Here is a 27,999-nt window from a genome sequence, read left to right as displayed (position 1 = left end):
TGGAGGTGCCATAGCGTGTGGGCGGGGGCAGGCCCCTCAGAGGTGGCATTGGACTTGACCCGGATGAGGAGCCTGCCCTGCAAAGAGCGTGGGGACAGCCTTCCCAGCAGGAGGAACGGTGAGTGCCGAGGCCCCGTGGCCAACCTGGCAAATCCAAAGGACAGAGCCGGCCAGCGTGGCTAGCAGGTGGCCTGAGGTGGGGAGGGCTGAGGGCGGTGCGCATAGAGGGGCCAGGAGGGGTCACGTGGCTGGAAGTCTGGGTGTCGCTCTGTGTACGGGACCCCCGTCCTGGAGCTCTCAATGCCGAACACCATGAGGGACCAGCGCCTTCGCTCCCGCTATGAAGGGACAGGGACCGGAGTGGGGGGAGGCTAGGCCGCCAGGGCAGCCCCAGGCCCCTCCCCGGGCAAGGACGCTGTCAAGGGCGTCCCCACCGGGAATGGGCTCTGCACCTCCAACACCAGTCCGTACCCTGGCTTCCCTGATGGCTCTGACAAGGGTGTGGGGAGCGCTCCCTCTCAGGGGGACTGCGGGGACCGAGGCGGGTTGCCTCGGGGACCCGGAAAATTGCTGCTAGAACAGACACGTGAGCCACGGGAGGAACGCTACGCCTCTTCCCCTGTTGGGACCCAAACCCCCTCAGCCTCCCTCAGAGCCACCCCTGGCCTTGATCTCGAGTTCAGCCAGGAGGGACCGGGAGCACCTTCTCTTCCTTTGCTTTTTTCTTTTTTTAATCCAGGATTGGGCCCTGGGCCACTAAACATTTATTCAGTGGTTTGCTTTCCCTGCTTTGTTGGGGTACAGTCGGCACCTAACGCTTTAGAAGTCTGAGGTGTGCACCGTGGTGATTGAGGTCTGTGCATCTATCGTGCGGTGCTCACCCCGACAGGGTCCGTCTTAGCTGCTCTGAAGCGGATGGCACAGCCCTGGACCCTCTGCAGCCGGAGGGTGTGCCCTCTGACCTCCCTCCCCCGCCCCCGGCCCCCAGGCAGCCACCGACTCTGTCCGTGCTTGCGCGTCAGCGAGATCACACAGCGTCCGTCTTTCTCTGCCTGATGTCACTCGGCGTCGTGCCCTCCCGTCATCCCTGGTGTCACACATAGCAGACCCCCTTCTTTGTGGCTGGTAGTGTTCCGCCATGTGTGGACACATCTTCACCCATCCGTCTGTCAGCAGACCCTTGGGTTGTCCCCACGTCGCACCTACCGTCAGTAACGCTGCCGTGACCCTGGGGGCCTGTCTTCGGGACAGCCAAGTCCTGCCCTGCAGCTACACACCCCAGAGTGGCTCTGCTTTCAGATTTTGAGGGGCCTCCATGGTTTTCCACAGTGGCTGCCGCGTGCTTCCTGCCCTCACTCTCCCTGGAGCTGACCGCTGCCAGGTCGATGTGTGTCTGCCGGGCTCGAGACTCCCCACTTCCCTGGACCCACGGGCTCCTGCCGCTCTTCTCCCCACGGGAGACAAGTGGGATCCAGAAAGCGCACTGCCTCACCACTGCCCCGCTCTAAAATGCCGAGGGGCCAGATGAGCATTTTCTCCAGGTTTTCCCAGCGACGGTTCATGGGCAGCTAGCCTGAGTTCAGCCGCTTTTCAGAGAAGTTCGATCCGTGAGACTGAAACCTTTGCCTCAAAGGAGCCAAACCACATGCAAACACATTTCCTGGGGAAAAGCTAATTACACCCGAGACACGGGTTTGCGTGGAAGTGGATGCCTGTAGGACGAGTGGTCCCCGTGTGGTTTTTGTGACCCTGCGTGTATTTAACGCCATTGTTACCGGTCCGCCCCAAGCTGCAGTTCAGCCCGAACATAGACCCCTCACCGGGTAGCTCGCCAGTGTGGTTTTCCGGAGGTGGGAGTGTGTGATCTGTAACTGCCGTGTTGCCACGTGCGTGGACGAGCTCCCAAATCCGCAAACAACCCCTTCATTGAGCCCCAGTGACCCCCGGGTTGGGAAATACGCTCACAGTGTCCGTGCGACCCTGTTGAGGTGGACACAGGCCGTCAGAATCCTTTTAGCATAGTTCCGGAGTGGCCCGGGGTAGAAGTGAGGGCCTCGGCTGAGCTTGGAGGCCTGGCACGCCCAGCCTGCCTCCTCCCCACGGTCCCGGCTGGAGGGCGCCCCCAGGCTCCCCACCTTACCGCACCCTGCCACCCTCTGCAGGATGAAGCCGGTGGGGGGTGTGAACGACGCGGCCCTGGATGCCTTAGATTTGGATCGGATGAAACAGGTGAGTGTGTCCTTTCCTGAGAGGCCGGGAAGGAGGCGGAGGCGGGGCCCGTTGGGTGCACGCGGTAGGCAGGCCCGTGGGGGTGGCCGGCAGTGGGGGGGTGGGGGTGCCCACGCTCATCAGGAAAGCATCCCTCTGCCCTTCAGGACACTCCAGCCCGCCCTGGGGCTCCCCGCGCCCCCGGGGCCGCCCCTGCTTTCTGCAGCAGGACTGGGTGGGGGCCCATCCCCCATTCACACTCCACCCTTGCCTTGTGGGATCTCGGGTGAGGGCCCTTCCCATAGAGGCTCTGCCCCCCAACAGGAGATCCTCGAGGAGGTGGTGCGGGAGCTCCACAAAGTGAAGGAGGAGATCATCGATGGTGAGTGGAGGTTGTGCCCTGGCCGTCCCCCAGGGGCCTGGAGGGGCGGTGGGACCCCGTGGGGAGGCCGTCCTGGGCCCGGCGGTTCCGCGCGGACACTCCCGTCCCCCCTCCCGACCCCCACGTGACCCCCACCCGCCGGTCAAGCAAACCGAGGCTCAGACGAGTTAGGTGACCTGCCTGAGACACGCGCCTCCGTGCCGGCTCCCCGCGCTCCCCCCTGGGGTGAGCTGCGAGTGCGAGTGCGTGGAAGGGGCGGGGGAGCGGAGGGTGCGTGCCGGAGCGAGACCGCCCAGCGGCCCGAGCCCTCTGCCCCTCGCTGCGCTCTCGGACTGCCTTTGTCGATTCCGCCACCTCTGGTCACCGGGCTCGGGTTATGGAGGCCACTGCTGCCCTCCCGGGAGGTTATGGGGACCACGAAGCCACGGAACGACCTCTGGGCCTGACCCAGTTCCCAGCTTGCTTGGCCCTGGGCTGGGGGAGCAGACGCATGGCTCCTTCTCAAAGAGCCTGTGGCTCCGGAGGGCAGGGTCCCGCCACAGTGGGTCACGTCCGTCCTTCCGGTTCCTGCCAGAGCCTTTGATACAGCTGGCTCAGGCCTGGAGCCAGAGGAACAGGAGAGGTCTGGGCAGAGCTGGCTCGCCCGGGGACAGAGCAGTGAGGTGCGGCCTGGGCCCCCCCCCCCACGCCCTCCCCAAGGCCAGCCTGGCCCCCGTGCCCGCAGGGTGGCTGGGCAGGAGAGGGCTCCGTGCACTCAAAGGGGTGGGCCGGGTGGCAGACGGCCGGGCAGAGGGGAGCCCCGCAGCCCCCGCTCACCTGGACCCCTGCCCACGGCTGCGTGACGGGCCGCACCCTGTCCTCGCACAGTTGAGGACACTCGGTTCTTGTTTGTCCAGCCCCCCCACGGGCCTGGGCTGGGCAGATAAGGAGTTAATGAGTGAAGAGCAAGGCCTCCCTGGAGCCAGAGAGGAGACACAGGCCAACTGTGAACTCTGCTTTATTGTGGGGAAGGGGGGCGGGGTCCCTGCCCAGGAGGTGCCGGCCGGCTGGCCCCAGGGACAGAAGCAGAGGGCACAGCCAGCCTGTGCAGGGGGGACGGGCAGGGATGGAGGCAGGGGGTGCGGACGGAACCACATCTCCAGGTCTCGCTCTCCCGTCTGCTGTCGGTGCAGCCGCAGGTGGGAGCTGCCTTGTGGGCGGGCCCCCACGCAGGGCCGTGGGCGCTCTGAGGGGCATCCCCTTGTTAGTAAGTGCCCGGCCTTTGGCTCCAGGCCCAGTGGGGTCTGTCCAGGGAAAGGCCTGAAGCCGGGGGAGAACGGGGGGGGGGGGGGGGGGGGGGGGGGGGGGGGGGGCAGGAGGAAGCTGGGCCTGACACGCAAGAGGCGGTAGGTGCCTTCCACCCTGCTCAGGGCCAGGCCCTTTCTGCTGCCGCTGCCAGGAGCAGCGCCTGGGACCTCGGAGCAGGACCCAGCGCCCACCTGCCCGGAACTGCCCAGGGCTCCTGCTGGCCCAGGCCCCCTCCCCAGCTCCCAGGCAGGTCAAGCCCCCCATCCCCACCACAGCTTGTCCTCCCCCTTGGAGGGGGGGGCTTTGTCGTCACCCCAAAGTCTGTACAGAGTCTGCTGCCCCGCTTGACCTCTAGCTGTGCCTCGCGACCTCTGGGAGCCCGGGTGAGGCTCTCAGGAGAGCAGGGCACACACCGGAAAGGACCTCCCGCGGGGAGTGGGCACAGGGCCCTGCAGAGAATCGGGCAGGGCTTGTCGCTGCTGCGCCTGAGCCTGTCCGTCCTGTCCCTCAGCCATCAGGCAGGAGCTAAGCGGGATCAGCACCTCATAGTGCCCTCGGCCCCTGCCGCTGCCGCCCGAGAGACACCCCAGGCCACCTGCCGGCGGGGGACAGCGAGGAGCCCGGCCCCGGGCCCCCGGCGCACGCAGGCGCTCACCACGCTGGGAGGTGCTCCGGTCGCAAGTGTTACCGTGTGATAAAATATTAAAATGAGGAAACGAGTTCAAGTTCCGGATTTTTTTAGATTCTACCTGACACAGAGCACCGGTCTACTCGCCTTGTTTTGTATTTTATATTTGCCTATTTAAGCGTCCATTTCTTTTGGTTTATAGAGGACTCCCCAGATCACACGCTTCCGTAGGTGGTTTCCGAGTTTTCTCCTAGGTGACGGCCCCCAGCGTCGTGGTGGTTGAAGTCTGTCCACGCACCGCGGTGTCTGTGTCCACGTGCTAATAAACGCTTACTGTCCACACCCCTGGCTCCGGCTCGCTCTCTCACGCCGGCTCCAGGCCGCTCCTGGAGGAGGCCGCTGCTTCCAGGGGAAGGGGCCCCAAAAGTGGCCGGGAGCCGATGAGTGAGAGGAGGTGGCCTCGGCAGGTGGTCCCTGCCCACAGGGGTGGTGGCTTGGGCTCAGCAAGGACCACCGGCCTGGCCCACCCGTGGCAGAGCCCAGCACTTCTCAGGCCACGAATGTTCCCCTTTGGAGCCGGAGAGGGTCTGACCCCAGGCAGCGGGCAGGCCTGGGAATCCTGGACCATCTCATGGATGCGCCCAGCCACCCTCCGAGGGCCTCGGTGGGAGGGGAGGAGACAGGGCCCCCCGTCTGACTGATGACCGGGGACTGTTTTCTGGCCAGGCTCTGAACAACCCCCGCCCCGCCCCCGCCCAATCTCCTCGAGTGTTCCCAGCAGCCCTACAGACGGGGGCGGGAGGGTCCCGTCAGGAGAGCCGACGCCCCATCTCCCAGCGGCCCCCCCCAGGCATCCTGCTGTCTAGGGTCTGGGGCATAGCAGGTGGCTGGTGACAGCAACGTCCTCCTTGGGACAGCTCTGTAGACAGGGTGCTGGCAGAGCCTGAGGAGCCCCCAGGCCGGCCTCGGGAGGCGCGGCGCTCACCTGGCCCTGGCCGACCTGTTTGCACAGGGAGGGGCCCCTGTCCGGGCTCAAAGTGCGCCCGCCAAGCCGCACTTCCTCCCACAACAGCCCCTGGCACCCGGGCCTCTTCCCAGGGCCATTTCGGTGTCAGACCATTCTCAGACAGGGGTGCCTGGCACAGCAGGCCACCCCCAGCCCTGGGCAGGAAGTTAGCGCTCGGCGCCGGCCAGGTCTCAGGCACGGGGGGGCTGCAACATGCCCTCCCCCCAGCCCTCCCTCTCCTGGGGCAGCTGCCACAGCCCGTAACACCCATGGGGGGGCTGATCCTCAGCCTCCCCAGCCTTACAGCACCCCTTGCTACTGCCTGCCAGCCTCTGGGAGACCCAGACCCTACCCCCTGCAGCCCCCCAGGGCCAAGGGGCTAATGAGCAACCTGCTTCCCTAGGCCCCAGCCATGCGCCCACCGGTAAGGAAAGGGCCATCACCAGGGACCCCAGCCAGCTTCCCTCGGGCCGTAGTTCTCGGGCATCCGCCCGTCCATCCTGCCGCGCGTCTACCCTGTGCGCATCTGGCCTACGGCACCCATTTATGAAGGAAGACCTCAAGTCCTTGGGGAGCTGGTCAGGGAGACCCCACCCTGTCCAGGCAAAAACCTCTGGGGTCAGGGAGGGCTTCCTTCAGGCCAAAGCCTCGAGGTGTGGCAGGAGCACAGCTCGGGACAGTGTCCGCAGTACTCACCCAGGCTGGAGACAGGGACGGTGTCCCATGAGGGGCCTCGGGGCCACGTGGACCCCCACGCGGGACCCGCAGGAGTGCCGCCCAAGCACAAGGTGTGGAGCAGCCGCAGTCCCCTGGGGTGGGGGGCCGATGGGGCGCGGCCTGGGATGGCCAGGAAGGAGACCCGCTGGCCCAAGGCTGGCAGGGTCCAGCCAAGGGGGCTCAGTCTGAGGCCGGGCTAGAGGCACGACCGGCCCCGGGAAGCACAATCTGCGGCTGTGAAGACAAAACACTGAACTGAATTTAGGGCCTGGGAGCACCAGGGACATCAGCCCCACGGTGGCCGGGCGCAGAGCACGCAGGGCAGGGCTGCCTCCCTCCCCGAGGCCCAGAAGAGGAGGGCCCGGCCTGGGCCGACGGTGCACGTGCAGGCCACGCTTCTCCAGGCCGCAGGCTGTGCCCGCTGTGGCCCAACGCGGTCCCAGGTTTGGGGGAAACAAGAGCGCAGTCAGGGTGCAGGAGCCAGATGCAGCCCCATGGGCTCTGGGACTGGGGGCTGGGACAGGCAGTGACACCGGCTCGGTGGCAGGGGCGGGCAGGCAGGGCAGCAGGCCGCCAGGGTTCCGCGGGGTCGTGCGCTCCGGGCTCACAGTCGCTCCTCTGCCAGCTTGTACGTCCGCTTCACGCGGGCGTAAGGCCCCAGGGAGTCCTCAAGCACGAAGTCCCAGAGCACCTTCACCCACGAGTGGTGCTGCGGCAGGTGGTCGTAGTACTCGGGCGCGATCTTCCGCACCTGCAGAGAGGGCGAGCGGGGTCAGAGGTCACGGCCTGGCGCGTGCTCTCTGCCACACACATGCACACACGTCTGCACACACCCTGTCACTGTCCAGGGCACCCCTGTCTAGCTCAGCCAGAGTGCTGCCTGATGTAGAGGGGCCACTGGCTGACACCCGCCCCCGCCCCAGTGGGAGGTGAGTGGTTAAAACTGCACCCCCTCCCCTCCGCGGAGCCCATGCCCAGTTTCTGCCCCAGGAGCCCCGGGTGGGCAGCTCTCATTCCCTCAAGCGCCTGCGGGGTTCTGAGATGAAGCCTGGCTGGAGTTCGGCTGAGCCGCGTTCATGCCCAGCATCCCTCCTGGCCCCCAAACCCTCCGGCCTCGCTCCCACCAGGCCCCCCCTCCATCACCTGCCTTCCTCCCAGCCGGTGTTTCCCATTTCCCAAGTGCGTATCACGCACCTCTCCCTCTAGCCGCCTGTCCCCTCTGCCTGGACACCCTCAGCCCTCCTCCTCCAGGAAGCACGCCCAGCCTGAGCGCTAGCATGGACATACACCACTCCACCGCCCGCCAACCTCAGGGGATGCCCTTCCCGCCCCGTGCTCAAGGCCTGCTTTATAGCTGAAGACCCGGCCTGAGAGCCCAGGCGACCCGCGTGGGGCATGCGCAGGGAGCCTGACCCGGGGAGAAGTAAAGGCTCACAGCTAACAAACCCCACGTGTTTCCGCGACCACCTTGGGTCCAGGTTCTGGCCCTGCTACTTCCCGAGGCAGGGACCTGCCCTGTCTGTGCCTGGGCCCCGTGTGTGAAACGCAGACGACGGGGAATGGGGGCACTCACAGCACGGCTTGCGGTCAGGCTGAAGGGACAAGGGGCCACGGTGCCTGGCACACAGGCGCTGACTTGCCCGCGTCAGCAGGAAAGGGGGGGGGATGTGGGAGGGGGTCAGCACGGCCAGGGCTGGACACAGACTGTCAACACAACCAGGGCACAAACACCTGCGCGCCCAGCCAAGTGCTCACACATAAGCACACGCACAAACACGTGGACACGTGGCGGCGCAGATGCACACACGGACCCAAACACTCCGACGTACTCGCCGCCGATGCCTCCCTGCAGCCACTGTGCCTCGCGTCACCTCAGCTCTTTCTAACCCCCAGCACAGACCCAAACTCCCTACCCCCTACCCCCTACCCTCCCCTCCCCCCCTTCAGAAATTCCCAGGCTCCCAAGGCAGAGGAAGCAGCTCAGGCCAAGCCACTTGGGTCCCAAAGGGCAAAGCCCACCCCGTCCTCTCTGTGCGAAGACGGCGCTCCAGAGGCTCACAGAGCAGTGACAAGAAGTGAGCAGAGATGAGGGAGGGAGGCAGGGGCCAGGAACGGCGGTGTGGCGCATGCAGTGGGGCTGTGCCCCCCTATTTAAGGAAGAGGAAGCTGAGGCACAGAGAGGGCGAGTGGCCTGCTGGAGGGCATACAGCCTGGAAACCGTGGAGGTAGCTGCGTTCTAACAGGTCTTCCATAAACCAAGCGGCCTAAACCACAAAATGCCCCTGGAGCCCCCGGCCTCCCCGAATTCACCCCTTCATTCAGCAGCCGGGCACTCGTCTATACCGTGCTGCCTCTTGCACGCCATGTGAGAGCCAGCCCATGACCAGCCCCCGCCTCCCTGCCCCACCCCTGCACCCCTCCCCTCTCACACCCCTCTCCCCGCCCCCCCAAGGCACCTGCCCCGCCCCCACCCCCCCACTGTCTCCCCACCCCCCCCTAGAGTGCCTGCAGGGGAGGGGCCTGCACCCCTCCCCCCCATCTCCTCGCGCCCCCCCCCCACCCGGACGCCCTTACCAGGGGCAGGTTGCAGCCGGGGATGCTGGGGAAGTCGTGATGCTCCATGTGGTAGCCCACGTTGAAGGTGATCCAGTTGAGGGGCCCGTAGTAGGAGTAGGTCTCGTGGCCCCTGAGGAACATGTAGTGCTCGGCCACGAAGTGGCCCGAGATAGGGTGCAGGCCCAGGCCCAGCAGCGAGCTGGCCAGCAGGTAGGCCACGGGCTTGAGCCCCCAGAGGGCGAAGAGGGCGGCGTCGGCGGCCAGCTGCACCAGCGCGTTCATCACCTCCATGCGGGTCACGGCCTTGGGGTGCACGCAGAGCGGCCGCAGCGAGTAGAAGAAGGGCTGCAACGCCAGCCAGAGCAGCTTGCGGGCCGGCGTGCAGAAGAGCCAGCCCTCGAAGCGCGTGGGCACGTCCACGTCCAGCCCGTCGCCGCCCAGGTAGCGGTGGTGGTCCACGTGGTACTTCTTGAAGGAGGCGGCGTAGGGCACCCCCACCGGCAGGTTGGCGAACACGGCGAGCCAGCGGTTGTGGGCGGCGCGGCCCGTGCCGAAGGCGGCATTGTGCGAGATGTCGTGGATGGCGAGCGTCAGCGAGTGGTTGACGCAGCCGCCGAAGGCGTAGGCCCAGAAGAGCAGCCAGCGCCACTCCAGGCCCCGCACCAGCCAGCAGGCCAGCAGCTGCGCCAGCACCAGCCCCAGCACCGTCCACTTGAGGCGGGGGTCGGGCCGCATCAGGGCCTTGATGGCCGGGTACTTGGCTGCAGGTAGGGGCCAGGAGAGAAGGAAGGCGGTGAGGGCGGGCAGCCACGCGGCTCGGCCTCCCCTCCCCTCCCCTCCCCCCCGTCGCCGCCACCTTCCATCCCTCCCTCCCTCCTTCCACCAGCAACTAAGCCGCAGGCAGCCACTGGGGGAGGAGGGGGGTCACCCGAAGGCGAGGCCCTGCGTCCGGGCACCTAGGATCAGCCTGGCCCGTTGGGGCCGCAGAGGCAGCGGACCTGCCGCCCCCACTACCTGGGGGCTCCCACGGGAGGTCCGGGGTAGGGGGCTCTGCTGCCCACCTGAGAGCGAGCTGCACAGCCCACTGCGTGCTGGGGGAGGGTTGTGGGGGGGGGGTACTTCGGTGAGGCCCCAGGGACAGGGTGCACACAGAGCCCAGACTCATCGGGAGCCCCAGAGTGCGCAGGGGAGGGGGCGCAGAGGGCTCTGGCTTTGTCTCCGTGTTTCGTGTTTTGGTTCCTACGCAAGATCTGAAGAAACATGATAAAATGGTGAGTGCGTGCGTTTGGGGTGGGGGGTGTTTGTTATAGAAGCTTTGGTACTTCTCTGTATTTTGTTCTACAGGAAAGAAAAAGACAATGACAGTGGGGGGGGGGGCCAAGCCGGGGAGGGCGTTCCAGCCAACAAGCAGCCGGACCTGGCACACAGGACAGGAGTGGGGGGCAGGAGGGGAGAAGAGGGGGAGAATGCCTTCTAGAAACCTCCCTGGCTGCTCTGTGGGAGGGGGTAAGGAGTCTGGCGCTGTCTGCAGGGATGGGGAGGGACAGCACCAGCGGTCACCACATGCTCAGCGTGACAGGTGCTCCTCAGGTCTGCTCTGTCCCCCGGTTCCCAGGGCACAGCAGATGGGCCCTCGGAGGCCAGTAACGACGCGGGTTTATCCCAGGCACACTCGGGACGGCCTGTGCCAGTCTCCTGGCAGCCTCAGGCTCACCCTCCAAAGGCTGGCACCCAAATAGGTCCCCAGGACCACGGCGGAGGCTGGGTCCCCACTGGAACTGGCCAGACCAAGAGCAAATCCTGCCTAGCCCGTTCCTCCAACTGACCCAGGAAGTCACTTCCCTTTTGTGCCCAGAAGGGAAGAACGTGACAGCTCAGCTCAGCCGCCCGAGGCCCCCGTGGCCAGGCCCCTCCACCCTCCTCCCGGCCCACAGAACTTTCTGTCAGAGCCACCCCGCAGTGGAACAGGCTGCTTCAGAGGTGGTGAGCTGCCCGTCCCTGGGAGTCTGCAAAGAGAAACACAGCGATAGGAGCAAAGGGGTTCGGCCCCAGTCAGAAGGGAAACCCAGGCTCAAAATCCTCCTGCCCAAGCGGCCACGCTACAAGCCCGTCTTGGCGACAGTCTTGATGTTGCTGTGTGGCCAGAGGTGCGTTCCCACCCTCTCTGGACCTCAGCGTCCCAGTGTGTGATGGCAAGGGTGTGACGCGCTTCACAGGCTGGCTGTCCCCACAGAAGGATCCTGGCTCCAGCAAACAGCCCCCCTCTGCTTGATACGCTGGGGGCGTTGGGTTCCCAGTGCTAGAACCTCGGGCCGCCTCTGCCCAGAGGCCAACAGAGTCCCCCCGAGGCAGCACTTACACCAGCTGCCCTGACCCTGCACTCAGGGGCCACCACGCTTCTCGGACAGTGACAGTCCCCCAGGCCTCCAAGCTCCGCAAAGCCACCTGGACCCTCTGATCCCGGGACCTCTCTCCCTGAAGCTCGGCCAAGGACCGCGCAGGACCGTGGTCACAGCACCAGTGTAAAAGCAGAACTCGGGGGGCGCGTGGGTGGCTTAGTCGGTTAAGCGTCCGACTTTCACTTGGGTCATGATCTCGCGGTTCGTGGGTTCGAGCCCCGCGTCGGGCTCTGTGCTGACTGCCAGCTCAGAGCCTGGAGCCTGTTTCAGAGTCTGTGTCTCTCCCTCTCTCTGACCCTCCCCTGCTCACGCTGTCTCTCTCTCTCTCTCTCTCTCTCTCTCCTAGAAATAAATAAAACATTAAAAAAAAAAAAAAAAAAAAGCAGAACTCGGAACAAGTAGGCAAGGCAGGCAACAGGTGACAAACCTCAGCTCCACCCAACGGGAACACAGCGGCCACGGCATCCCAGGGGTGGGGAAGAGCGGCATTCGGAGCAGGTTCAGACCCTCGCTCTGGATGAGGGTTGAATATCCACAATATATAAAGAGCTCCTACAACTCAGCAACAAAGGCAGACAACCTGATTTAAAACGGGCGAACATGGGGCGCCTGGGTGGCTTAGTCGGTTAAGCGTCCGACTTTCTCTTTGGTCTTGATCTCGCGGTTCGTGGGTTCGTGCCCCGTGTCGGGCTCTGTGCTGACTGCCAGCTCAGAGCCTGGAGCCTGTTTCAGTCTGTGACTGTTTCAGTCTGTTTCAGTCTGTGACTCCCTCTCTCTGACCCTCCCCTGCTCACGCTGTCTCTCTCTCTCTCTCTCTCTCTCTCTCCTAGAAATAAATAAAACATTAAAAAAAAATAAAATAAAAAAAATAAAACGGGCGAACAACCTGAACAGACGTCTCCCCCGAGCCGTGCAGCTGGCCGATGAGCGCGTGAGAAGACGCTCCGCGTCAGCCACAGGGAAACGCAAACCAGAGCCACCAGTGAGATAGCACTTCGCGCCCACTAGGGTGGCACACTAAAACCAGTGAACACCAAGTGTCGGTGAGGGTGCGGACAAGCCGGAGCCCTCGTTCGTGCTCTGCTGGTGGGAACGCGACATGGCGCGCGCGCTGTGGAAGACAGTTGGGCGGTTCCTCAAAAAGCTAAAGGTAGGCTTAGCGGATCCCCCAGCAAGTTGCTTCTAAGTATGCACCCCAAAGAATTTAAATCAGGGACACAGAGACCTGTACACCAGCGTCCATCAAACTAGTCACAGCGTCTGAAAGCAGAAAACAACCCACGGGTCCAACACAAGTGGGTAAACAAATCAGGGTCCGGCCACACGGTGGGATATTACTCAGCCATCGGAACAAAACTTCCAGTCAAAACACAGTTAAGTCCCGGGGGTCTAATACACAGCACGGCGAGTGTAGTCAATAACACCGTGCTGTAGATTTGAAACTCACTTTGAAAGTCGATCTTTTTTTTTTTTATGTTTTATTTATTTTTGAGAGAGAGAGACCGCATGAGCAGGAGAGGGTCAGAGAGAGAGGGAGTCACAGAATCTGAAGCAGCTCCAGGCTCCGAGCTGTCAGCACAGAGCCCGACCCGGGGCTTGAACCCATGAACCGTGAGCTCATGACCTGAGCCAAAGTCGGACGCTCAACCGACTGAGCCACCCAGGCGCCCCCGAAAGTCGATCTTAAAGGTTCTCGTCAAGAACTTCTCTCATCCGGGAACGTAACCACAGAAGTGATTAGAAGTACAGACAGTGACGGATATTAAGGAGATAGGCCGTGGCGGCCCTGTTGCGATACACAGATGTCGGGTCCTAGTGTCATACGCCTGACACTAATATCGTGTCATGTGTAACTCTACCTCGATTTAAAACTTTCCTGTAATGGGGGGCGCCTGGGGGGCTCAGTCAGTTAAGCGTCTGGCTTTGGCTCAGGTCATGATCTCACAGTTCGTGGGTGCGAGCCCCGCGTCGGGCTCTGTGCTGACAGCTCAGAGCCTGGAGCTGCTGCGGATTCTGTGTCTCCCTCTCTCTCTGCCCCTCCCCCGCATGCACTCTTTCTCAGGAATAAACAAACATTAAAAAAAACCCCAACAACCCCAGCTCTGGCCGGGCTGGCTCGGCCACAGGCCTCCACCTGTGGCAGGGTCACTAGCAGAACTAACAGATAAGGCACGGGGCAGCTCCGGCTGACCGGCCAGGGCGGGCGCACCGACCAGCCTCGAGTCGGGGGGGTGGGTGCACCGGGGAGGCTGGCCCTGGGACGCAGGTCACTGCACACGGCCGGAGGCTTGCAGCTGTGCGAATGGGACACAGGGGACCCACCTGCACCCCCGGGGCCAGCCCGCGTCGCCTAACAGCCGCCGACCTTGTGCCCGCGTCACACTGGGCTCCCCACTCGGGCAGAAGCCCCGCGGGGCGCACGCGGCCAGAGGGTGCTCAGGACGGGTGCGAAGGCCATGCCACCTCAAGCCGGGAGAGCCCCTTCACAAGATGGAGGGAGCTACCACAACAGGGGGCGGGGGACAGAATGATGGCCCCCCAAAGACATCCATCCCGGAACCCGTGAGTAGTTTCGACGACACAGGTTACTGGGAACTGACCGTCTACAGGAGAACTGCCCTGGGTGACCCGGTGGCCCAGGGTCATCCCAGGGCCCTACCAGTGGGTAAGCAGGCAGGAGACGGGGTCCCAGGGGGCACCATCTGCCCCTGCTGGTTGGGAAGGGGGAGGCAGAGGAGGGGCCGAGAGCCCAGGAGCACAGGTGCCTACAAAGCCAGAAAGGCCTGGAAACAGATTCTGCCGCAGAGCCCCCCAGAGGGAGCCAGGCCCTGGGACACCCCCACTTCAGCCGGGTGAGCCCTGAGTCAGACTCGTGGCCTCCAGAACTGTAAGAGGACGCATGGGGTGTTCGAAGCCCCCCGGTTTGTGGCAATCTCACCACGGCCCAAGGCAACTCCCACGGCACCAAGACCAGGGACAAGGAAGCCCGCCCACAGCTGGGCCAGCCCCCCGGGGCCCCCCTCCTCTGCCCTGGCACCTGGCCACTCACACTCGGCCCTGCCCCTGAGGCCCCACTGGGCCCCACGGCCCCGGCCAAGGGGGACAAGCCAGCACTGCACTTGCCCAGGCCGTCCCACCAGGCGGGTCAAGGACCAAAGGACCCGAGCCTGGGAGCCGGGACTGCCGTGGGGGCCCCACGCAGAAGTGGGGACAGGGGGCAGGCCTCATCCAAGCTTGCTCCTCTCCCAAGACGGGGTCAGAGTGACAGGGGACACTTCCGAATGTAGGCCTGTATTTCCTGGGAAGATCAGTGGGGGGAGGGGGAGATGTTGCTGGGGGTGGGGGGCTGGGAACCCAGCAGCACAGCGGGGTGAAGCCAGAGAAAGGAGAGATGTTCTCACGATGGCCCGGAAGTGCTGGCCATCTCCACCGTCAGGAACAGGCTCACCCACAGCCTGGGGCCAGGGACACGGCGCAGAGCACCCCCAAGCTTTGCACACCTGGTATCAGGTCGGGACCACAGGGCACAGGGCTCCGCCAGCCTCCCTCTCACCAGGGGCAGCCCGTGGGCACCAGCCCTCCCCCCGGGCAACCAGGGGCCCCGCCTGCACCTGCCACGGCGCACCTGGGAGCCACCCGAGGAGCGGAAGGCCACCTGCTTCTACGGGGTTAGTTCCCATGCTTCTCCTTGGAAGGAGGCCAAGTATGGGCCCGGAGGGTAGGGCAGGCCACACCTGTCCCAGGTGAGCAGCCTGGCAAGCTCTGGGACACTGGGGACCAGGACCCCGGCTCCGGGACCGAGGCCAGCAAACAGGCCAGTCCCGTTCCAGGCTCCTTCCTTGGAGGCCGCTGCGACCTTGGACGGTGGGCACCAGATGCCCCGTCTGTCGAACAAAGGCAGTGAGTTGACCTGTGAGGACCCACCCCTGCGAGCTCACTTCCAGGGAGTCCGGTGCCCCTTCTCCTTTACCTGACAGTGTCCCCAAAACTCACCCGCCCCCGGCCCAGGTGGCCGCACTCCCTCCCCAGCCTTGGCTCCACATCTGAGAAATGGGGGTGATGCCCCGACCTGGGCTGCCGTGCAGCTGGGACGATGGCTCGGGGCCCCGGGTGCTGTTTTATTGTTATTAAATGCGGTTTTCCTATCTGAGGATAAAAACATCCTACTTCTGACCTGTGGGGGCCCGGGTGCCGCTCCTGGAGGCTGATCTGGCCCAGCCCGCTTTGACCTGTGAGAACAGGCCCGGCGCACCCAGGCCGGGAGGGTCACGGGGCCCCGCCGTCCTACTGGAAGCCGGAAAAACGGGGCCGGTGTCCAAGCTGGACTCCAGGCAGGGCAGGGGTGATGCCTACAAAGGGCCAAGCACGTAAGCCCCACATCACCTCCACTGCCTGCCTGGAGGCACTTCCTGGACACGGGGCAAGGAGGAGGCACCCAGCAGCCATCAAGGAGAAGGCAGAGCCCAGGGGCCTCGGCTGAAAGTGGACAGGTGGGGGTGGGGTGGGGCGAGACACCGGAGGGCTCAGAGACCGCGCTCGGGGAGCTGGGCCCCAGCCTGGGAGCGGGGATGCTCTGCACCTGCCCGTCGCGGGAGAACTCAACCCTCACTCAAGGAAAAGAGCAAACACCTAACTTTTCAGTTCCAGAGCTTCCGGGTCCCAGAATGCTCTGGGGACTGCCATGAGCAACACTCATTGTTAGAAGTCCCGGCGCCCGGCCCTGCCGCGGAAAGGAGGGTCCCGGGTCCCAGGAGGCTGGGGAGGAGGCTGACGGTGCCAGGACTCAGCCTGGGGACTCCCACTCCAGGCCTGCAGGATGCACGCGGGGCCCAGGTGAGGCCCGGGACACCAGTGAGCACGCCGCGCAGGGAGTCTGACCCACACGGACCCAGCCGTCACCACCCTGCCTGGGAGGGGCCATCCCGCCATGTCATAGAGAGGAGGAAGCAGGGCCACCCCCGAGACGGACACGCCTAGTTCCCGGAGCCACCCCTGCGAACCCAGAGAGCCAGAAAGAGCACTGTGAGGTGCCCAGCCCCGGGGAGCACTTCCCCAGGGCTGGGTATGGCCGTGAGGGCAAAGCGCCCAGAGACAGTCCTGGGTCCCAGCGCCACCCCACAGCACTGTGCCCCCGGGCACACCCCCTCCCGGGGGCCTGCTTCTCACTGTCCACCTCGAAGCCGCTGGATGTGGTGGCGCTGGGGCTGTGAGCACGTGGAGGTGTTCCCCAAGGCATCCGGTGTGGGGAAGCTTGGCTCAGGAGGCTTGCACACATTACACAGATCGACACGCATGGCAGACGCGTTCGTAGGACCCAGAGAGCAAGGAGGATGGGCCTGTGGGACCCAAAGGGCCCCCACCCCGGCCCCCTGCAACAGTGTCGCCATGGATACCGGGCTAGCCCGCACTTCTCCTGAGAAACGCCCGCTGGGCCGGGCCAGAGGAGGTGGCAGGTGGGGGAGGCTATGGGCCCTCAGCCTCCAGAGGTGGCCAAGGAGGTCCCAAGGCCGCCCGGGCCCCTCCTCCTGCCCCTGCTGACCACTGGCCTGGGGCAGGGCCCCCAGGAGCACATGGGGCTTCTTCCCGCCCACACTCTGGACCCTTCCACGTGCCAGGCCCGGCACCACCCGGGACTGCATATCCCTACCACCTCCCCAAGGAGGCCGAACAGCACCGCGTGGCGGTCTCGACGCCGTAGGGAAGGTCCCGGTCATCACCTCTCATCACCGAATGTTCTCATTGCCTAGAACATTCCATGGCACACAGCAACTCATGCTGCCCACCAGCTTTCTACCCAGGTGCCCAGAGCTCTTTCCCTCACTCCCCACCTGCGGCGGGTAACCTGACTCCCCTCCCAACAAAGGTCCTTAAAGCCCTCTTAATCCCCTCCTTCCTAAACCGCTTCCTCTCACAGCCCTGGCCCGCGGCCTTCCCTCAGTGACCCCCACCTCCTGTCCCTTTCAGTGCCAGGAGGCAGGCCCCACCCTGTCTGGTCAGCGTGGAAGGCACTGTGGGGACCCGGTGTGACACAGAAAACGTGGAAAGCGGCCCAGAGTGCTCTCAGCCTCTCGCGAAACCTGCCTTTGTTCATCAACAAATACTTGCTGAAGGCCTGTGGCGGCCAGGCCCCGGCCCGGACACGGGAGGGCTTTGGCCTGGGGCACGGCCCTTCTCGGGCATGTATGTACTGGGTCCCAAAAGATGGACACACGCGTACGCACCCACCGTCTGTGACATCAGGGCAGAAATCTGAAACACAAGATCTGGATGCAAGAACTTGAGAGGGACGGCACCTTCCAGGCAATGAAAACACTCCCAAAGTGGATTATACAACTTCAGTCAAGTCACTGGCCTGTGCCTTTCAAATGAAGGAATTTATGACATGTAAATCACATCTCATAAAAGCTGGTACAAATTAACAAGCAAGGAGTGAGGGAGCGGGGGAGGCCGGGCCACATGCCATGGTGCAGAGGCTGGAAATGGGAGCTGGAACCTGCTCGCGAGTCATCTGTCAGAGACAGAGGCTGTGTCCTCGGGGCCCCGGGGCCAGGAAGGAGAGGCCCGGGCCCTGACTGGCTGTGTCACCACACAAGCAACTTAACACTTGGGGAAGGGGACAGGGAAGGGGACGGGGAGGGGAAGGGAAGGGAAGGGAAGGGAAGGGAAGGGTAGGGAAGGGTAAGGTGCTTTGACACATAGCAAGTGTGGGTCACTGTAAGTAACACACGACACCCCCAGGAATCATAAACAAGGGCCACTCCAGTGGGAAAAGGCGCGCAGGACAGTGAGCTCAAGGAAGAATCCTCAGCCTCACTAATCAGCTTTGAAGTGCCTGTTCCTTGGGGGGGGGGTCCCCCAGCTCCCTTGCTGGCGAGGATGGAGGAGGAGACTGCAGGTGAAGAGCTCACAGGTCCCTGGCAGCGCTGGACGGAGGGAAACCGAGGGCCTTCCCAGCAGCCTTTGTGCTGGCTGCACCAAAGCGCTGTGCAGGTGCCCGTCTGGTCCTGTCTGGGCAGCGCTGAGGGCCAGGCCCGAGGAAACAATGGGGGGGGGGGGTCAGCCTTGCCCTCAAAGGCTCCATGGAAGCCCTCAAAAGCCCACAGACGCCTACAGAGTTACAGGAGGGGCAAAGGCCTGGTGGTGCGGGCACTCTGGGGGGAGGGGCGGGGGGCGGGGGCAGGGCAAGGACGACAGTTGAGGGGCTCAGAGGCAATGTCAGGGCCGCAGACGCCACACACTCCTCTTTCCACATCCGTGCTCAGCACCGCGTGTTGGTGGCTTGACATTGGCCATGAGAGAAACATGTCCAGAAACTGCCAAATGCCTGATTTGCAAACCAGGACTTTTCATTCCTTCCAGAGAACACCAGCCTCATGCTGTGTGTGTGCACCTGCGCGCACGGGCGATAGGAGTCTGGTACGTAAAGGGGAGGGGACAAGAATTCAAGCAGAGGGAACAGCATTTGCAAAAGCCATGAAGAGGGAGGTGAGCGGATGGGGTGCGTCTCCCAAAGTGGCCAGAGAGCAAAACGTAAGGGGATGGGGCCCCCCCCCGCGGCCAGGGCAGAGATGAGATTTTAGAAAGAGAAGCCTGTGGCGCAGTTCGGCAGGAGAGGACATAGGTCAAAGAGGGTCCCCGAGGAACCCCTTAGGGATCACCTGTCATCTGTGCTGTGTACCCCAAATACCCAGCATGCCTCCTTCTGGCCCCATTGAGCTTAGGGTCACAGAACCCCTTCCTGCCCATGCACAGCCGCTTCTCCCCACCCTTACGCCGCGACACTGTGGGGCACCTGCCTATCACAGCCCCCAGCCCACTGACCAGCCACAGGACCCGCAGCTCCCTCCAGCCAGAGATGACCTTACCGGGCTCCAGGCCTCGCTGCTACTCGGGGCAGGTGGGGAGGGGGCTGTCTTCTTTAGAATCTCAGAGCTGGAGGGCTGAGTGCTCCCCACTCCCCGCAGCCCGCCCGGCAGAGGAGAAGGCCTCTATGGTGACGCAGGCACGGAGAGAAGGGCCCTGGGGCCTGCCTGCCCCCCACCCCCCCCCGCCGCAGGTTCTGGAATACCCCCTTGCCAGGGATAAAGCCCCAGCGAGGGTTTCTTTCCTAAGCAAATAATCCAACGATTGCCAAGAGTCTTACTTCCTTGTTTCCTCCTTTGTTTTCCTTTGATTATTTGAATTTGCGAGTGTGTGTGTTTTGTTTGGTTTCATCATGTGTGTGCCCTGTTTTCATAAGAAAACAGAAATCACAAAGCTATTTGTTTTTCAAGACAAACCCCAAGCCAGCTTCTGAGTCCACGGCAGGGCCTGGCCTCCGGTCCGCCGGGATCCGTCCTCTGGCTCCAAATACAGGGAGTCTCGGCCGGGGCCCCAGGAGACACGGCTCTTAGGGGCTGCGTGGGACCCCATTTTCTTAGGACCCTGTGCCCTGAGGAACATGTCCCCATCTAGGCAGGGGCTGGAGATGGACTGCGGCCCTGCCCCAAGGGCACTACGGCCAGCTCTGGGCAAGGGCTTCCCGGGCTCTGACTCCCTCCCCGATTAGGATCTTTCTCGAGCATCCACTGGCCCCTCCGGAGCTTGGCACGAGCTGCAACGACTAGCTTGCCAAGCGGGACCTCATCCCCTGACCTCCGCAGCCTCCGGCCCGTGTGGTCCCATACAAGTCACCGCCCTTCGCTGAGCCCACCTCTTCTGTGCAAAGAGATACTGGCGGTCACACACCGAAGGGCTCTGGCTGGGCGAGCAGGGATGGAAAGGCCTCTCCCCTGTCCTTGGGGGAGGGCTCGCCTGTCTGCCGGAGGGAACAGCGACCATCGACCATCCATCGTGGCTACCAGTCACTGAGCGCTGGGCGGAGCACTTAACACTACCTCATTTAATCTGCCCAGCAACTCTGTAAGGAGGAAGAACCCCTTTGAACTCCACCACGGCCCAACTCGTTCCTCTGTTCGTTGACCTGCCCAGGGCCCACACGGCTGACGAGCGAGGGCGGAGGGTGGACTCCACGGCCGAGCTCTACAGCCTGCCACCCGCCCCAGAGAGATAAGAGCCTGCTGGGTCAGAGTCACGGAGGGAAATCCTGGAGGAAGGGCCTCCCCAGCCGAGACCAAAGTCCAGGAGGGCAGCCAGCAGCCAGGGGACCTTCCTGCAGGAAATGGAAAGGAACAGGAGCCCTAACAAAATGCCGGGGGCATTTTTCACAGAACTAGAAGAAATAGTTCTAAAACGGCTATGGATTATATACACAATGGAATACTACTTGGCAACGAGAAAGAGTGAAATCCTGCCATTTGCAGCGACGTGGATGGAACTGGGGGGTGTTACGCCAAGTGAAATAAGTCAGGCGGAGGACAGAGAGCATATGTTTTCACTCGTATGTGGAACTTGAGAAACTTAATAGAAGATGATGGGAGAAGGGAAGGAGGAAAAGAGTTTCAAACAGAGAGGGAGGGAGGCAAACCATAAAGGACCTTTAAATACAGAGCACAAACTGAGGGTGGATGGGGGGGGCGAGAGGGGGAAATGGGGGATGGGCACGGAGGAGGGCACTTGCTGGGATGAGCACTGGGTGTTGTATGTAAGCGATGAATCACGGGAGTCTACCCCCAAAACCAAGAGCGAACTGTGTACACTGCATGTTAGCCAACTTGACAATATATTATGTTAATAAATAAAAATAAAGCACACAGGAAAAAAAAAAAAAGGATCTATGGAAGCACAAAAGACTCTGAATGGCCAGAGCAATCTAGAGAAACAAAAGAACAAAGTTAGAAGTATCACGCTCCTGGGCGGCTCAGTCGGTTGGGCGTCGGACTTCGGCTCAGGTCATGATCTCGCGTTCGGGAGTTTGAGCCGCGCATCAGGCTCTGTGCTGACAGTTCGGAGCCTGGAGCCCACTTTGGATTCTGTGTCTCCCTTTCTCTCTGCCCCTCCCCTACATGCACTCTGTCTTTCTGTCTCTCTCAAAAATAAATAAAAACATTAAAAAAGTAAAAAAAATATTATCATGTTCCTGGATTTCAAACCATACTGCAAAGCCGTGGTAATCAAAACAGTATAAATTAGCATAAAAATAGACACACAGATCAATGGAACAGAATAGAGAGCTCAGAAATAAACCCACGCGCATATGGTCAATTAATTTATGACAAAGGAGGCAAGTATATGCAATGGGGAAAAGAAGGTCTCTTCAGTGACTGATACTGGGGACACTGGCCAACACGCAAAACAATGAAACGGGACCACTTTCTTACACGATGCAGAAAAATAAACTCAAAATGGATTAAAGACTTGAAGGTAAGCCCAGCTCTCCAAAAACTCCTAGAAAAAATATAGGCAGTGAGCTCCCTGACATTGATCTGGGCGATGATTTTTTTGGATTTCACACCAGCAGTAAAGGCAACACACACAAAAATAAAACAAACGGGATTGCAGCGTGCTAAAAAGCTTCTGCACAGCGGAGGAAACCATCTACGAAACAAAAAGGCATCTACGGAATGGAAGAAGATATTTACAAATCACATATCCCACAAGGGGTTAATATCCAAAGTATATAAAGAACTGATACAACTCAAGAGCAAACAAAATTTGGTTAAAAATGGGCAGAGCGCTTGAATGAATAGACGTTTCTCCAAAGAAGACATCCAGATGGCCAACAGACAGATGAAAAGATGCTCAACGTCACTCCTCATCATGGAAATGCAAATCGAAGCTACAAAGAGAAATCACCTCACTTCTGTCGGAATCCAACAACACAAGAAACGACAAGTGGTGGGAGGGCGTGAGCAAAGGGGGCGTCGTGCACTGCTGGTGGGAACACAAACTGCTGTGGCCACCGTGGGAAACAGCATGGAGAGCCCTCAGAATATTAAAACTAGAACTACTATATGATCCAGTAATTCCACAGCTCAGTATTTATTTATCCAAAGACAATGAAAACACAAAAAGATAAATGCACTACGCTGTTCGTTGCAGCATTATTACAATAACCAAGCTACGTAAACAACGCGCAGCTCTTTCTGCCCACAGGTCCTATCCCCGTGCTTTAATAAAACCACCTTTTTGCACTGAAAAAAAAAAAAAAAGATATGAAAACAACATGTCCGTCAACACATGAATGGATGAAGCAGGTGTGTTATATATACGATCAAATACAACTCAGCCACATAAAAGAACGAAACTTTGGGGTGCCTGGGTGGCTCAGTCAGTTAAGGGTCTGACTTTGGCTCAGGTCATGATCTCATGGTTCGGGAGTTTGAGCCCCGCGTCCCCTGCTTGGATTTCTCTCTCTCCCTCTCTCTCTGCCCTTCCCCCACTCAAGCGCTGTCTCTCTTTCTCTCTCTCTCTCTCTCTCTCTAAAACAAACATTAAAAAAGATTGTGTCTCCTCCTCTCTCTCCCCCTTCCCAGCTTGTGCACCAGCTCTCGCTTTCTCTCTCGCTCTCTCTCCCCACTCTCGAAAATAATAAACATTAAAAAAAAAAAAAAAAAGAATGGAATTTTGTGACATGATGGCTACAACAGAGGGGATTAGTGAAATAAGTCAGACAAAGACAAATACCACGTGATTCCACTTAGATGGGGAATCTAAAAGACAAAACAAAACAGACCCCAGATTGATAGATAGAGATCAGTGGTTGCCAGATGGGGAGGGGTATGGGGAAATGGGTGAAAGGAATCAAGAAGTACAACTTCCAGTTATAAAGTAAATAAGTGATGGGGATGAAATGTACAGCACAGAAACTGTAGTCAACAAAACTGTAGCAAAAATAGGAAGTAGGTTTACTGAGGTGGTAATCCCAGGCGCATACAAAAGTTGAATCACTATGTTGCACACCTGAAACTTACTAACATAATATTGTACTTCAATTACACTTCAGCAAAACAAAATAAAAAGTCAAAGAGCAACAAAGGGCAGAGCAGGAAGGAAGGACATCTAGGCAGGGCAGGAACTGTCAAATGCCTGTGATTGAGGGAAAATGGCATCTTCCAAGTTCATGGGTTCAAAACTAGGCAGTGCCTGGAGGAAACGGTACAGAGGAATCCACAGCACCCATGCAAACTGGGAACGAGCGAAGCTCCCTGGAGAGTCAGCCCCTGAGCCCTGGTTCTGTCCCTGCGTAGGCCCAGACCACCTCCTCTCTTCCAAGTCTCCCAGCCTTCCTCACCACTTTGCCCAGGAAGCTCCCTCTCAGGGCTCCAGGCCGGTGGCTCCTCTCTCTCATGTCCTGGAGTGCTGGCTACCACACTGGGCTGCTTTTAATATCTAAGATCTCCTTTTAACATCGCACCCTCTCCGCCAGACAAGACTGTGCCCATTTTGCAGATTCAGAAAGTGAGTCTCCAGCCCAGAGTGTCTGGACCCCTCCAGGTGGCTCTGTGGGCCAGGATATGTCTCCTAGCCTTCTCCACCTGGGGCCAGGTGCCCAGTGAATCCTGTAAGGGCAAGGTAGGGGACAGGTGGGGAAAGGAAAGGAAACGGAGCCCTGCCTCGGCCCTGCTATAGGAGTGAAGATGCCTGTCCTCTAGGGAGACGCAGGACCAGATGATCACCAAGACCCCTCTGAGCCACCCAAAGCAGCCCACAGGTGTGGGAGAGGATACTGCCACAGGTAAAACCACACTAGTGCTGGGCTATTGTTCACCTCACAGCAGAAAACCACGAAAGCCACAAACCCACCCACCCAAGGGTCTCCAGCCCATGTACCCCCAGCCACAGCAGACAGTGTACGGCTGTCTCTGTGCACTAACCACTCCGTGCACCGGGTGTCTGAAAGCTTTAAATGTAATAAGACAGATATTTCCATAGTCTCGGAGCAGAGCAGGAAGACACCAAGCAGAAAACTCTAAAGAAAAAAAGCCAATCCATTTGAATATATTGAAAGAAAGAAAGAAAGAAAAGAAAAGAAAGAAAGAAAGAAAGAAAGAAAGAAAGAAAGAAAGAAAGAAAGAAAGAAAGAAAGAAAGAAAAAGAGAGAGAAAGGAAAAGAAAAGAAAGAAGCTTCCACAATAGCAAAAAAACAAATTGTTAAAGGGAAAAAAATATTCCCAACATGTGAGCCAAAGAGTTAAAAGCCTCCAATACAAAGAACTCTAACAGTGGACAAGCAAAAGACCATCCCAAGAGAAAAAAAGAAATGAAAATGTCCACTTAAATGTTGGAAACAATCATCCAAAAACTTGCAAATTAAACACAATGAAATAGTATGTGTCACCTGGTCGATCTGATTAAAAGCTTTGCCAACCGCAGGTGTAGGCGAGGGCGTGGGGAAACCGTGACCTGGACATTTCTTGGAAGGGAGGGGGGCAAGTCCACGCTGCTGGACTCCGGCCTGGCGCCGTGGAGGTGACTGGGTGGCATCTAGTGAAAACCACCGTGCAGGTGAGAGCGCTTTAACCTGAAAACTGCTTGCAGGTGTGAGCCCTTGAACCTGTAATCCCCAGGAAAGGGGCCCAACATCCCAGGTGTCGCTGGCTTGAAGGGGTCGCTGGCTTGAATGAGGGCGTCTACATTGGTAAAAATGACTTCGTAGGACACTAAATGACAGCGAAGGGCAGCCACCGTTGTTAAGCTATAAAACACAGGATAGAATGGGGCAAACGGGCTTCTTTCGTATAATCTTTTTTTTTTTTTTTCCAAGTGTGTCTCGCTCCGCATCTGCTTCCCTCCAGGCGCTCACCCTGCGCCAAACTCCCCCAGCTCAGCGGCCTCTACGGACCCAGGACGTGGGCCTTCGCGGGCAGGACGGCGCATGCCGCACACTCAGGGTCCCCGCGCCCCAAGTTCACGCCCAGTCCCCGCTCAGCGAGTGACTGGCGCCCCACAGCCGGGATGCGGCAGTGGAGACGCGCTCCCCAGGCACCCGGATCCGGGCTCAGGTCCTCGGATCCTGGATCCCAGGACGGAGGCAGACACGCCAGGGGAGTTCCGGACCCGGGCAGGGGGGCGCCGTCAGAGCCCCGGGGCAGGGGCCCCTCGAGGAGGCGAGATGGCGCTCCCACCCTCCCCAAAGCGGGGGCCGAGGAGACCCGGGCCGGTGCGGGAGCAATCCCGGGGCTCCCCCAGCCCGCGCCTCCTGCCCGCCCCGCGGGGCTGTCCCCACGCGCGGGAGGGACCGAGCTGCGCTCACCGAGCATCTCTTTGCGCCGCTGCGTGTGCGGCTGGTCCGTGTAGACCCACTCGAAATCGGTGCGACCCTCGCAGTTGCCCATGGTGGGTCCGGAGCGCAGCACAGAGCGCGGCTCCGTTCCACCTGTCTGCCCGCCGGCGCCGCGGCGCGGGGACCAGATTGCCACTCGGGGCGGGGCGGGGCCGGGGGCGGGGCAAGGGGCGGGGCCAGCTGCGTCCGGGAGGCGCGAGGGCGCGGGCACCGCGGGCCCGGGGGCGGGGCCGGGGGCGGGGCCAGCTGCGCCCGGGAGGCGCGAGGGCGCGGGCACCGCGGGGCTGGGGCGCTGTCCAGAGCTGAGCCGGGGGGCGCCGGCTCCCGGAGCCCGGGTTACGTCGGTTCGAAATGGGACTATCCGCGCGCGACCCGCGGGAGTCCCGGCCGCCGGGTGGTGCGGGGACCTGCCCCACGCGCTCGCTGCCCCACCGCGGGCCGCCGCCTGGCTCGCCCGGGGCGGGTCGTCGGGTTTCACGCAGGCCCCACCCCGCGGGGCGCCCGCTCTCTCCGCGGCCCCTGTCCCCACCGACCGGCGCGTGACAGCGCCCCCTCCGGGTGGGGTCGGGAGCCAGGAGCCTAGAGATTTAGATGGATGCCACAGAGCCAGTAAACGGAAGGTGCTCGGGAAGGATTGACCCCAGCGATTGTCCCTCGCCTACGGAGTCCCGACTCAGCCTTTTCACGCAATAACGCAATGAGCAGACGATGTGTTTGTGGCGACTTCATTCGGGTGAGTCAGCCCCACCCCTGCCTTCAGGAAAGCCGAGGGACACAGGGCCGCAGGCCCGGAAGAGGCCTATTATGAGTCAGGGTGAAACATGCCATGACACAGGTAGCGACAGCTAGCTAGCTAGGGTCCGGAAGAGGGGTCTTTTGCATTGGGCCTTAAAGGATGCATAGGAGTCAACAGCTAGGAAAGGGGAAGGGCACTGGTGGTGGAGGGAACAGCAGGTGCGAAGGCTCAGGAGCCGCAAGAACCCTGACATTGTTAAAATAGAGAGTTCAAGGTTGGGGGGGGCATGGGGCTCTTCATTTTCCGCTTTTCAGGGATTGCTCTCTCTTCTTCCTCTCACTCCCCCAGAGCCTTGGAGGGAGTGGCTGCCGACCTGAGGACCAGGGCCTGGCCTGAGCTGGGAGCTGCCTGGGTACCGGCTGGCCTGGCAGCTGAAGGTGCCACAAGGCGGGGAGGTGAGAATGGTGGGTTTCCCTCCCGTCTCCGGGAAGTCCGTGGCGCGGGGATGCGGTGCACTCGGCAGACCTCCCTTAGCCCAGAGCCGAAGGCAGTTGTGGCAGGAGCTGGAAAGGAAAGCAGGGGTGGAGGGGCGTCCTGCAGCCTCTGGCCGCCTTCCCGGGGTCAGGGGTGGGGAGGTGAACAGGCACAGAGGAGGGGTCCCCATCCGACAGGAAGCCATCAGAGCTGCCCTTGCAGCACCCACCAGGGGCGCCCGGCCCAGCTTGCACACCCTCAAAAACAGAGGACTCACCGATCCCCACGGCCACCTGTTCTTTTCTCAGCCAGAGGGACTGTCCCACCAGCTGGCCCTTTACGAATGGGTAAACCGAGGCTCAGAGCTGAAGAGGGCCTTGCCGAAGTACGCAAGAAGCAGCAGCAAAGCAGGGACAGGTCCCTGATCTTCAACAACGTCAGAGTCTCAGCCCCCGTGTCGCTCGCAGGGAGATCTGGGTCCCGGCTCTGCCCTCCGGGACGCCGTCATGCCTGCCGGCTCCCTCCACCCTGGGCCAGGGATCGGAAAACCTCATTCGTACATCCAGCCCAGGACGCAACCTGTGCAGACGCAACTAGCCCAGTGCCCCTATTTGATAGCCAAAATTTGATCAAAATTTGATACGCCAAAGTGGAGACAAGTCACAGGGCACCTGGACAGAGACTTGAGAGCATGACTCCCAATCTGACGCCCTGGCCGAGTAATTCCCAAGTCCCCGAGGCCACCAGAACCACAGAAACTGCCCTCGCGACGGCAACCTTGCTCCTAGCACACGCGGGAGCCTCCCCATCATGCTCCTGGTCCCAGCAACCGAAGAGAAGACATATTCGTCGGGAAGGGGGTGCCCTGGGTGGGAGAGGGGCGTTAGGTAAAAACTTAGAGAATCTGAATAAACTATGAGCTTCAGTTAATAATCATGTTTCAGGGGGCGCCTGGGGGACCCAGTCGGTTAAACGTCTGACTCATGATTTCAGCTCACGGTTCGTGAGTTCAAGCCCTGCATCAGGCTCTGCACCGATGGTGTGGAGCCTGCTTTGGATTCTCTCTCTCTCTTTGCCCGTCACCCACTTCTTCTCTTTCAAAATAAACTGCAAAAAAAGAATATATCAGTAGTGATTCTTTAATGATAACAAAGGCATCATACTATTATAAGATCTTAAAAGATATTGGGTGTGGAAGCCATGTGAATTCTTGATACTAGGTTTCCAGTATTTCTGTAAATCATAAGGTTTATTTTTTAAAACAAAGTTGAGTCTTCAAAATTCCTTATTGTGTATGGTCTTTAGAGCCGCTCTTCTGACTTCTCCATGACCTTCCCTGCCCCATTTCCCCTGGAAGGTGCAGCAGCCTAGTTGGGGGGCTCACCGACTCTCAGGAGGGACCCCAACAGCAGCCCCTGTGTCTTCCACTGCCTGTGAGGCCC

General features: G+C 60.8%; 2 protein-coding genes and 1 long non-coding RNA gene across 3 annotated transcripts in view; 2 read left to right on the top strand and 1 right to left on the bottom strand.

Annotated features, from left to right (window-relative positions):
• EVL (Enah/Vasp-like) overlaps positions 1-4,596 on the top strand; it is a 141,405-nt gene extending 136,809 nt beyond the window's left edge. The window contains 3 exon segments of the mRNA XM_039252928.1: positions 2,163-2,229; positions 2,533-2,590; positions 4,389-4,596. Coding sequence (XP_039108859.1) covers positions 2,163-2,229; positions 2,533-2,590; positions 4,389-4,426 — 163 coding nt within the window. The 3' untranslated portion in view covers positions 4,427-4,596.
• A 79-nt stretch (positions 4,597-4,675) lies between these two features.
• Positions 4,676-25,440, bottom strand: DEGS2 (delta 4-desaturase, sphingolipid 2). Its single transcript, XM_039252927.1, has 5 exons — positions 25,318-25,440; positions 8,803-9,545; positions 6,837-6,979; positions 6,208-6,462; positions 4,676-4,904 (listed from the first exon to the last, which is right to left on the bottom strand). The coding sequence occupies exons 1-5, from the start codon at positions 25,397-25,399 to the stop codon at positions 4,721-4,723; spliced, it is 1,407 nt and encodes a 468-aa protein (XP_039108858.1). The 5' UTR covers positions 25,400-25,440; the 3' UTR covers positions 4,676-4,720.
• A 238-nt stretch (positions 25,441-25,678) lies between these two features.
• On the top strand, positions 25,679-27,565 carry LOC120245750. The gene is made up of 3 exons (XR_005531866.1): positions 25,679-26,080; positions 26,432-26,538; positions 26,866-27,565. It is a non-coding gene; the product is annotated as an uncharacterized LOC120245750 (long non-coding RNA).
• Positions 27,566-27,999: the final 434 nt, after the last annotated feature.

The sequence above is a fragment of the Hyaena hyaena genome, unplaced genomic scaffold (assembly GCF_003009895.1).
Source record: "Hyaena hyaena isolate Hyena2069 unplaced genomic scaffold, ASM300989v1 scaffold_427, whole genome shotgun sequence".
NCBI lineage: Eukaryota > Metazoa > Chordata > Mammalia > Carnivora > Hyaenidae > Hyaena > Hyaena hyaena.
This window is presented reverse-complemented; position numbering and strand designations above follow the sequence as displayed.